Source organism: Peromyscus maniculatus, chromosome 13 (genome assembly GCF_049852395.1).
Source record: "Peromyscus maniculatus bairdii isolate BWxNUB_F1_BW_parent chromosome 13, HU_Pman_BW_mat_3.1, whole genome shotgun sequence".
Classification (NCBI taxonomy): domain Eukaryota; kingdom Metazoa; phylum Chordata; class Mammalia; order Rodentia; family Cricetidae; genus Peromyscus; species Peromyscus maniculatus.
Genome location: NC_134864.1, coordinates 27,370,725 through 27,382,348, shown reverse-complemented (window position 1 = coordinate 27,382,348; position 11,624 = coordinate 27,370,725). Strand labels below are relative to the sequence as shown.

At 44.6% G+C, this 11,624-nt stretch overlaps 1 protein-coding gene across 50 annotated transcripts in view; it reads right to left on the bottom strand.

Moving 5' to 3' along the window:
• Window positions 1-568: 568 nt before the first annotated feature.
• The window catches only part of Epb41l3 (erythrocyte membrane protein band 4.1 like 3), a 231,463-nt gene continuing 220,407 nt past the window's right edge, over window positions 569-11,624 (bottom strand). For 14 of the 50 annotated variants that reach the window (XM_076549878.1, XM_076549877.1, XM_076549853.1 and 11 more), the window contains 7 exons: window positions 7,398-7,520; window positions 6,393-6,767; window positions 5,297-5,428; window positions 3,945-4,043; window positions 3,434-3,514; window positions 3,044-3,160; window positions 569-1,688 (listed from right to left, as the gene is read on the bottom strand). In XM_076549878.1, coding sequence (XP_076405993.1) covers window positions 3,050-3,160; window positions 3,434-3,514; window positions 3,945-4,043; window positions 5,297-5,428; window positions 6,393-6,767; window positions 7,398-7,520 — 921 coding nt within the window. In that variant the 3' untranslated portion in view covers window positions 569-1,688; window positions 3,044-3,049. Of the gene's footprint in view, window positions 1,689-3,043; window positions 3,161-3,433; window positions 3,515-3,944; window positions 4,044-5,296; window positions 5,429-6,392; window positions 6,768-7,397; window positions 7,521-7,917; window positions 8,788-9,791; window positions 9,891-10,232; window positions 10,308-11,624 lie in introns of those variants that run through there. The other 36 variants (XM_076549840.1, XM_076549870.1, XM_076549836.1 and 33 more) reach the window with 9 other exon arrangements.

The window sequence follows — 11,624 nt, the reverse complement described above, 5'->3', positions numbered from 1 at the left end:
CTCGGGGGCCTGCCCTTAAAGTAGAACTGAGTCCCTCCTCTTCCGCACCCACCCCAGAAGCCATCAATTGTGGAGAGCTACACGTCAGCATCCTTTTTAAGAGTTCTCTTCTATGGCTTCCTGTCTAGATGGTTACTTTCTTTTTTTTTTTTTTTTTTTGGGTGGGATGTAGGGGTAGGGGTTGTCACAGAAGTTTTCCATGTCCCTCTTTCTCAACTGCGTGCCTGCCATTATTGATATAACAGCCAAAGTAGCTTTCTTAAGAGCAATGATTCTTGGCTACACTAAAAGTACTCAGAAACATAAAGTCCCATTCCTCATAAAACGGAAAACGAGAGTCTTTAATGCCCTTTTGAAACCACGGTCAGTAGCTGAATATTTACATAAATGTATTTGCTGTCGCCCTCAACCCCTCCTAGGCCTGTGTATTCTAGGCTGAATATGTGGATCTCTAACCTTGCCTAGAAAGACTGTCTCTCTCTATTCCAGCTAGATGAAGCCTTTGGTGCAATGCGAATGGGAACTCTGGGCTAAACCACACAAGACTGAAATCATGCCACATGGAAGATTAGAGCTTTCAATGCATTTGCCATTTTTATTTCGCGAGGCGGTGACATCATTCACGACGGGCTGTGATGCAGTTGACAGTGTAATGGAGAATATATCTTTCTGGAGGCTCTTTATAACTACACACTAAACAGTTTAATTACAGTGGAAATTCTGTACAATTTAAGGCTTGGCTCTGAACTAGATTGTAAATATGGACCAGATTGGTAAATAAAACACCTTTTCGTTCAAGTAAAAGAAGAAAAAAAATAATCCATGAACAAAATACAAGGAAAAGAAAAACAACAAAGCAAAAGTAACCCAACAGGTATTCCTGGAGTGAATTCTTATAATATTGTAAACTAACAAAAATACAGGTTTTCTTCCCCAAACAATGATAATTTACATATTGAGGGTTTGCTTAGGTAATTCTGGGAATCTTTCTGGATTGAACGCAGACCAGAGCGAATGACTAGGAAGAAATTACATCAATGTGCTAAAATCAGTTCTACCTTATAACAAATTAGAGACACAAAGCAAGATTGTAAGCATTAAATATTTCTAGAGGGTCAGAGAGTCATTACTGCTTATGGGTGAGAATAATAAAGCCAGATTAGACAAGGACAAGATTCAAGTTGTTCACTGAATAAAATTGGTTATTGGCACATCTAATCTGGGGTAAATCTGACACACCGGACCTAGACGGCTGATAGCGTTTTAGGGTCATTATTTGTAAACAGAGAATTTGTCACCTATGAAACTGCGATTTTGTTGAGACTTTAATAATAAACTATGAAAGGCATGAGTTGTTGATGTGTTACATGAGATCACGGTTTACACTGTTGGTTATGAACGTGCAGGTAGAGTTGAAAACAGATATTTTGGTGAAAATTAAAAGTGCGGTTCTTTTGTGATTTTTATCATTGCTTCATGCAGTATCATCAGTTTAGTGATGCTGACTCAGATTGCTTTATGATGGGAAGATCTCTCTGCCAGTGTCTTTCATTAATGGTCAAGGTCAGTTCTCCTGGAATTTTCCACGGACAGATGCAAGTCAGTTGGGTTAGAAGAGGGAACTCCACATAGGCTCCGGTTTTCCTAACGGTTTATATGACTGGGTTCATGTGCAAGCTAAGTTATTCCTGTGGGAGAAAAGATTGTGTTAGTTTCTCATTTGAAAACATCCGAGTCATTACAGAAAGTCCCGTGGAAGTGAAAATGCTCAGTCCGACAGGAAGCTGTTATATTACAGCATAAAATTATGTCACCCAAGTGGCCAAAGCCCATTGGAGAAAAAAAAAAAAAAAAACTTTTCTCGTTTTCACTTTTTTCCCCATCTTTCAAGAATCCTATTAATTTGAATCTGAGTGAGTTTAGCATTTTCTTTTCTTATTTTATTTATTTATTTATTTATTTATTTATTTATTTATTTATTTATTTATTTATTTTGTTTGGTTTTTCGAGACAGGGTTTCTCTGTGTAGTTTTGGTGCCTGTCCTGGATCTCGCTCTGTAGACCAGGCTGGCCTTGAACTCACAGAGATCCATCTGCCTCTGCCTCCCAAGTGCTGGGATCAAAGGCGTGTGCCACCACTGCCGGCTCTTTTCTTATTAAAAAAAAAAAGAGGTATTATTCATTAACCTAAATGCTTCAGAAACAGATCTAGACAACCTCTTTTCAATGTCTCATTCTAGAAGTACATGCATCAGTAGCTGCGAGGGCACTCAGCATTTACAGTCCACCTAGGGATGCGCACGGCCACCTGAGTTCTCACATGGCAGGTCAGTATACATGACAAGGCTGTGCACACACAGAGGGCAGAGTCTGCTCATGATGCTAGTCACACAGATCGGCAAGGCATGCACTTTCAGGAGGAAAACAGGACCACAAATCTGCATTTCTGCCTCCACTGGGGGTAAAATAGTATACGATGGGGCAAGCCACTCACAGAATACAGGAAATGTAAGGCATTCAAAAGGAAAGTTAGTGCTCAGTTTCAAACTAGATCAGTCTGAAGCATAGACATTTGTCTTGGAAGAGTGCACTTCCAAGGATGATGCTGTCACCCAAAGCGTGAAGGGGTACGGCTAGTTTTTCTATGAGTGGGAACACAAATTCAGCTTCTCAGGAGAACCTGCTGCTTCAGTTTTTAATTAGGCCACCCGGCAACTGAAATCAAATTTGGTAATTCAAATTTGGGTAATGAGAAGAATGCAAAGCCAAGGCGAAAAGAGCAGCAGTGAGACCCGGCAAGCAAGGACCTTGCTTTCCCTTCCCCTCTAGCTGGCGTGGGTGCGAACACAGCTCTGAAGATGGAATCTCCACAGCAGAGGCACCCTGGTACCCACACACAGTTCTCCATCTCCTCGCTAGCCAGCCCCACAAACGCCAGCGAGAGAACAAAGGAGGGGGGGGGGATGGGGCGAAGGATGGGAGGGAGGTGCCCCATGCCACATGCCAGCCGAGGCAAGCCTAGAGAATCAGCGTCACCTCTTACCTCTGGTCAATCCTCTCCATCTTCTGGTGTGATTTCTGTCTCTTTATGGACCACTACTTTGGTCACTGACATGTCGGGGTGCTGCTCTTTGGCCTCTTTAATTGCCTGAGCCAGCGCCTATCCCCAGGAAACCACAGAAGGGTAAAAACAAAAAGGAGGTGGGACATGCATGAGCAGTAGCAAGGTGTAGACTTATGAGCTAAATCTATACTCACAATTAACAATGAGGTACAATGATTACAGAAGGATTCAAAAATCATATACTGGAAAGTTAACTCAGACACTATTTTAGAATACACGCTGAACTAGAAGATCAGCACTGGGAACCGAAAGGCCACTGTGTTCACATTTACTTCTCCGTCAGAGCATTTACTATCTCAAGCATACTACCTGGTCATGGTCAATGTCAGCATCTCCTGTGATGACTATTCGCTTCTCAATTCTTGTCTCCGAAATGCCTCCTTTCACAGTCTAAAAGGAAACGGAAAGGCCTCTGTGAGTTACTCACTGGGGTAATGGCAGAAGGTGGTGGAAGTGTGAGGTGCCACTGTTGTTCACTCTCGCGGGACTGAACTAGCAGTCTGCCACAGGCATTCAACATGTTGACTTTCAAAAGTAGAGTTCTTTGGGTTTAGTAGGCCCAGTTTCTATGAGATCTACTCTATGCCCACCATGGGGTGAGCATCAAGGATACCAGAAGGAATCCTCTGTAGAAACTGGCATAGGATGATAAGTTCATGGTAGAGACAGACGTTTCAAAGCTGACTTTTAATACAGCTAGCTCGACATCTGATAGGCAAGTAATGGATTCCTTGTGCAGCCCAATCTGTCAGAGGTTTTGACGGCCAATGCCTTTCTCCATCTATCCAGAATAATGCCTGTCGGTGTTTGCTCCACTTACTTTGGTGATGTGTGTGGTGGTGGTGGTACTTGTGGTTTCAGATGTGATCGTCTGTGCACTCATTAGCACACCTGGCTCCAGATCTGCCCCAGGATCAACCTAAGCAGGGACAGGGACACACACAGTACATGGTGTGGTTACACTTACTCTTCATAGGACTGTTTCATTCTTCAATGCAGTACAGTGACCGAGTGAACACAGCTCTCCCCATATGAAGATCCAATCAACCCCAGGCAGAAAATAATCAGAAACCATTTGCAACCAGATGGAATGTGTCCAGATATTGGCTAAACATCAGAATATAATAACCACCAACATAGTCTTTACCTTGCTCAAGGTAGCGTAAGTCATCTAGAGATTACCTAAACTATACCTGAGGATGTCCAAATGTGTTGCTAGAGTTATCTCCAGTCCTTCCTGGGCTAGCAGCCACTCAAACTCAAATAAACACAGACGCTTATATTATTTAAAATGTTTGGCCTAATGGCTCAGGCTTCTTGCTATCTAGTTCTTATATCTTAACCCATTTCTATAAATCTATACCTTGCCACGTGGCTTGTGGCTTACCAGTACTTTATATCCTGCTCCTCATGGTGGTGGCTGGCTGCGTCTCCTCACTCAGCTTTCCATTTCCCCGCCTTCTCCTCTCTCTTTGTCCAGCCTATACTTCCTGCCTGGCTACTGGCCAATCAGCACTTTATTTATTAATCAATCAGAGCAACACATTCAGAGCATACAGGTCATCCCACAGCACATATGTTATGAGGGAATGTTATACTATTCTAACCAAGGGATTGGAGCATCTGCAGATGTATGCATCCATGGGAAACCCAGAACCCACTTCCTCAGAAGGAAGGAACAATCGCTTCCCACAATCATAGCCCCATTCAGGTAGAACGTGGGAGCTCTAGGAGTGAACTCTAGGCAAAGCTGCAGGCAAGGAATGTTAACAAACTGAGATCTTAGAAATGTGACTGGTGGGTGGCCCACTCATCTTTCTTGTCCATAGCTGCACACCCAGGGTTCTGAGACTTTTCTATGCCAAGGTTATCTAAAGCCTTGGTTAAGTCACTGTGGTGCACACCTTTAATCCCAGCACTCGGGAGGCAGAGCCAGGTGGATCTCTGTGAGTTCGAGACCAGCCTGGTCTACAGAGCGAGATCCAGGACAGGCACCAAAACTACACAGAGAAACCCTGTCTCAAAAAAACAAACAAACAAAAAGCCACAGTACTGCACTGTTCTCTGTCAAGAGACGGTTTAGATGCAGGGACCTCTCAGCCTCTTGGACTGGTACCGTGAAGTTACATGTGAAGGCATGACCCTGTAGAGTTGCCAGGCCTCCGGTCTTACCTGTGATGACTCGTATGTGATGGTTTTTGTTTCTGTGTGTACTACTGGCACTTCCTTGGTAGAGATTTCTAGCTTTACTCCTCCTGGAGAAACACTGCCCACACTCATGCTTTCCATCTTCACCGTGGAGGACTGTGCCAGTGGAAAGCAAGGGGGAAGGGGTTATTCTCGAGGTGTGCACACAGTTTGAACTCCTCTCTCTTCCTGGTGTCTTTGGTGCTTTTGTTCATGGCCAAAGTTTCCGTATTAAATGAGGAGGTAAGACAGGGATCACAGCACACCATAAATTCTCATCAGCCTCCCCAAATCACACCGTGTTGTTGGCATAGGATGTTCGAGGCAACAGAAACATTTTAGGAGAAATTAAAAGCAATCTGCTCCTCCTTCTCAATCTCATATGCAAATTCTGATAGAGTTAAGCCTCTAAACAAGCTTTTAAATTAGTAATGAGGGAAGATGAGGCCAAGTACCAAGTCCTCAGTCACCACCCACCAATGTGTGGAGGATCTCAGTAAAAGGTGATAAAGAAGAAAGTTTTGCAAGTTGGAGGAAAGCTTTCTGGTCCTTCTGGAAAAGTCCATGGATCAGAAATAAACATCAAGTTTTCTTTTAAAAATCTTCACTTCATTGTTATTGGTGGTGTTGGTGTGGTGTGGTGTGTGTGTGTGTGTGTGTGTGTGTGTGTGTGTGTGTGTGTGTATGTAGGTCAGAGGACAGCTTTTAGAACTTGGTTCTCCCCTTCCACTGTGGGTTCCCGGGATTGAACTCAGGTCACCAGGCTTGGGTGACAAGCACTTGTTAGCCACCGAGCCATCTTTGTGGCCTTCAGATTTTCTAATATCTAATCATTGGTTCCCCATGTTTCCTGTCAGTTTTAATTTCAATGACAGAAACCACTACTTGGAACAATACAGCATCAATACTTATGAGTTTTTATGCTTCTATGTGACCCCACATCTGGATAAAAGCATGGAGGCCCTTCACTGCCGTGCAAAGTCAAGGAGCAGAGAGGAAAACCAAAGGCCCTTGCACGCTGAGGTATCAAACCAAGTGTAGCTCTAGTTTCCACCTGAGAGTTACAGTAACTGCTGTTTACCTCAAAATGAGATTTCTGTTCCAAAGCCTCAGAAGGGTGCATGGCCACCACCTGCTCTTCCCCCTGGGAGACAGGGGCTGGCTGTTCCTGCTCGGGGACAGACTTGTCCGCCTGCTCTCCTCTTTCTTCCTTCGCTGCTTCGGTCACAGAAGAGGCCTCCTTCCCTTTCACGCTGTGAGGATCTGCAGGTGTGGACTCCGCTGCGTCCACACCATCCCCCTCCGTGTGAGAAGCGTCCCCACTCCCACACACACTCATGACACGCCTCTCCTCCACCAACACCGTCTCCTGCAGCACCTTCTCAGTGCCGAGGGGCTGCGAGGGGAGGGTCGATTCCACCTCGGTTTCGATGGACTCCGTCTTCGTTTCCAGTTTCTGTTAGGGGAAGAGCACAGTGTCGGTGGCGTGACCCTCCATAAAACAAAACCGACAAAACCCCCAAAGCTGCTGCTCACTAGGATGTCCAAAGCCGGCATCAAGAGCTCATATGCACAAACACTGATGGAAATAAAAGTTAGCTTTCATTTCTCCTACCAGCTCTGAGGTGTGCCTTTCAACACCACACACACACACACACACACACACACACACACACACACACACACACACACGGACCTGCACAGCTTTCTCAGAGCATTGGCAAAAGAAACAGAAAGCAATAAAATACTCAAGCGGAGGAAAGGAGAATGGAAGTTTCACAGTCACACTGGCTCTTAGACCCAACGGATGAGACAAAATGTATCTAAAGGTTAAATGCTATTAAAATTTCCTAACACAACTGCTCTTGAGTACAGGATGCACATTCCTGAAGTGGGATGGGAGGTATACGACAGACGCATGCAGCAACAGTAGCACAAAGGACCATCACTGGGGACATCTTTTGAGATGCAGGAAGGCAAGGTCACTGGGATGCAACACACAGACACACACCTGCCACTGATTCACAAAGCAAAGCAAATGGGGCACATTCAGAAACACCAAGGAGGGGGAGGAGGAAACGGCCACCTGCACCCAGCTCTGGGTAGTAGATGAAACCCCTCCTATGAACTCGGTGGGTTTTCGTGCAGACTCTAACAGACTGAGGATCTCCGAGCCGTCCATGAGCTTCTCCCCAGAAGACTGTTTAGTCTGAGTGAACAGAGAAATGAGAGTCAAGAGCGAGAGAGAGCGAGACGCCTCTGACACACGGGTTTGCAGCTTGCTAGACAAAACTGGAGGCAGAGGGGGGAAAAAAGGAAGGAGGAATGGAGGAGTCCACGTACAGAGCTTGGAAACAGAAAAGAATGGGGCATAACATAGCAAACTAGGTGACGGTGAGCCCTCGTGTGCTAAAGCAGAGAGTTACTACGTTCAAGGTGGCGCCGATTTAAGCAGGTCATTTTTCCAACCACTGCCAACCCACCCCCTCCCGCTTAATTGCAAGCCACAGCAGCGTTATCACGGATCTTGGGAACAGGCAGCTAGAAATAAAAAAAAGGAAAAGTATTTTAATGCTGACGTTTTAGACTGCAGTATTGATTTAATCATGGAAAAATAAAAAAGCCGGGTTGGCTGCTCTCAACATAAAGTCAAGCGAAACGGGAAAAGGTTCAGGGTGGAAGGGCGCCGTTTGAAAAACTGGCATGCTGGAATCTTAAGCTGTGACCGAATGAGAGCCACTGGTTACCACCACTTGGGATGCGGATGACTCAGTGACGTAGTGAGCAGTGGCCACAGTAAAGGCTGGCTCCTGGGAGTAGCGCCACTCAGACAGGCTCTTCCTGCGTGGGCCAAAGGGCCCCACCTTCAACACCTCACATTCGGGCACCTGCTGCGGTTTGCTGAACCGGGGGTGAGCAGGCACATTCTCTCCCAGCTTTGGAGCCTTCTGGGCATCATCTTCCTCAGGGCTTTGCCGCCGAGATTCAGCTTCCTTGATGGGCGCCAGGGATTCTGACAACCTCCGCTTCGGGGTCTGGACCTCGGGTCCTCTTCTGGATTTCTCATCAGCCAGGGATTCCAGGACCTCGTATTCCACCAGCAGGGGACCGACCTTCAGGGCTTCGGCGGCAGCGGTGGCGCCTCTCTCCATCTTCTGCAGGGCTTCCAGTGAGGAGGGCTGGGCGGCTCTCTCGCCCTCTTTCGCTTTCCCAGTCATGGAAACAATTCTTCCAGAGACGGTGTCGTAGGATTTCCCTAGTGTGTACATCTTCTGCTTGTTCTCTTCTTGAAGCTGCATTTCTCTGGCCAAGTCATCGAAGCCATGCATGTCAATCATGCTAGATTTCAGTAAGTCGGCTGGGATCTCACCAGTTTTACTGCTCACGGTAACCACCTTGTAAGTCACAATCTTTTTTGAATCACCATCAACTACCTCAGTGGGTATTTTGTCTACAATAACCCAATCCTCTGTGCCCTATATTCAAAATATAAAAGCTAAATTAGAAAAGCTGATAGTGTCTTGTTTATAAAAGAATCCTTTACAAAAAAAAAAAAATATCAGGGCATAAGCTACACTCCAGCATGAGATAGGGCTCAAGCAAAGGGTGGCTGCCATCATTTAAGAATTATGGCTGGAGTCCCCTCTTACCTAAAGTCTATTAACTTCAACCCAGAATACATTCTGTGTGTGTGTATGGGGGGGGGGGGCGGTGGCGTTGCAATTTCACGTTTCTTTAAATAGGAACATATCTTGGCAATGAATTTTATAAGGAATCTATTTGACCTTATGGTCGGCAGCTGGTTGTTTTTTAACTTAAGATTTGGATGGTATAACTGAACTATTCAGCTTTATACATGTAGGCACAAAAGACAGTTTTCCCTGTTTGCTGTTACAGAGTGCTTCCCATAGCGGCATTTCCACAAGGAAGTGGAAGGTGTTCTCCAAGTTTCTGTAAATACCATTTCCCATGTGTGCAAATTTATTTCCTTATCTAGGGACGTCCATTCATGACTATACTTAGTATCAATGCATACTGGGTGCACCTGTAGCCAAGGTGCTGTGATGGAATTTCCCCTGATGGGACACTACTGATTGGATCCTTTTATAAATAAGACTTAGTGGTCTGTAGAGTGTTCTCATCTTAACTAGGAACTGCAGTTTGATGTCTCAGTAATTTCTCTCCCACTTTCTTTAGTGTTAGTTCCAACAAGGCAAACAGATAGTAAGAAACCTTGGCCTACAGGAGAGCTAACAGGATGATATGGGTAACTGCTAACCAGCCTACCAGGTTACAGAAGGAGGCAAGGTCAAACCAAAGGTCAAACCAGAGCAGGCAAGCATTTTGTGCTAGGGTGCTGTTTTCTATTTATTGTAGCCTGAAAACCTGAATCTAGATACATGCTTGTGTGAAGCAAAATAATTGCAGGTTGATCTACATGCTGGCATCGGACTACAAGAAACAAATTGAAAAAAATAACCTCTAGGGTCGATGGGACAGTTTTCTGAAAAATTATTTGATGAGAAGTGGCCACAGAATCAGCAGAGACGCCTTCCCGCATTTTCTTAATCACACTTGGCTAGTAAGAAAACCAAGATAAGTTCAGAGCATTCAGAAACCAGTCAAAGTCATTTAATATAGTAGCAGTGTATAGATAAAAACAGATGGGGGGGGGCAGTTTCAGAAGATTATCACAAGTAGAAACAAAGCTTCAATGGTAATTTTTATCATGTAGAAGTCCTGAGGAATATGTAATTGATCACGAACATACTAAGAAAATTCCTTTTCCCAAAGTCTAAGCCAATTAACATACCCACCTTAGCTTTAAACAAGAAAAACTAAAGAGGTAACAACCAGACACCTCAGTGACACTGAAGAAGACTGATTCCTTTACGCAAGTACGTTGTGTTTGCTTTTTTACCTGAGACTCAAGGAATGGTGGACTTCCTTGCTGTAAAAATACAACTTTCTCAGAAATCTCTCTCTCTTCTTTGGTCTGTTTGAATAAAGGGGGTTGGAGAAGAGGGAGCAGACATTTTCCAGAAAGATGAGTTAGGAAGCCAGCACTGCATCGTATATGTATTCATAGTCATTCATGTTTCTCTTGAAGAATTACTCATCTGGAAAGTGATCTAGAACCATTTCCAGTTTTAATAGTCATCTCCAAATGGACAACATTATTTCCTGAAATGGATGCTCACACAACTCAGATATTTTACATTTCCACAAACACAGAGCACATGGCGGGGCAGCGGGGCGGGGGGGGGGGGGGTAGGGAGGGTTGTTCGGTATTTCACTGGGTTTCTCTCATGGCCCTAATAGTAAGGACTAAAACAAAAAATGTGAAGAAAATAGTTTTAAACGTAACAGGAGAGACACTTGCTTCTGCTTCTAACAAATATCCCACCATATCCTCATGTACGTGATAGGAGGTAGCGAAGAAATGTGCACATGGCTGGTGCATTAGTCACCTGTCCTGGTTATACCTTTAATGTCCCCTTGATACAACCTGGAGTCACTTGAGAAGGAAAACCTCAGTGGCCGAATTCCCCAGACCAGACTGGCCTGTGGGCATCTCTGTGGGGGTTCATTTTGATTGTTCTTTGTGTAGGTGGTATCATGCCCAAGGAAGATGATGCTGGGCTGCACAAGCAAGCTGCCTAAGCAGGAGCCTGCCGGTGAGTCAGCAGCAGGCAACATTATCCAAGGGATTCTACTTCAGGTTCCTGCCTGAATTCCTTCCTTCAAGGATGGACTGTGAACTGGAACTGTAAGCCCATTTGCTTCCCTAAATTGCTTTTGGTCAGATTGTTTTTTAAATCACCGTAGAGAAAGCAAAATGGAACACCATTCACTTGCACAAACCCAGCCATTTCTGAATAGATGTCTTTGTTGGCCTCTAAGCAAACAAAAGTCAAACTTTAGTTGAACTTTTATAATACGGTGAATAATTTTTTTAAAGTTAATTTCAAATGGTCTGAGTGGAAACTTTAGATCAAACTGTAATTTTCTTTAATGTATAGAATCAAGCAACATTGATTTCATCCTTTGAGGTGGGAAGCAGCTCTTGAGTTTTAAAGCATCCCTTTGTTATTTCCTTTAGTATTAAATAGACCTAATTCAAATGGTAAGCCCACTGTTACCTAGGCCTGTCTCTGCATAGTGTACAACTCCATACAGTAAGGATAGAAAGAATAGTTTTGAAATTAATCCAAAAACGACCAAGCTCTGTTTGAGGGACCCCTGGCAGTGGGATCAGGATCCATCCCTGGTGCATGAGCTGGCTTTTTGGAGCGCACTACTTATGGCGGGA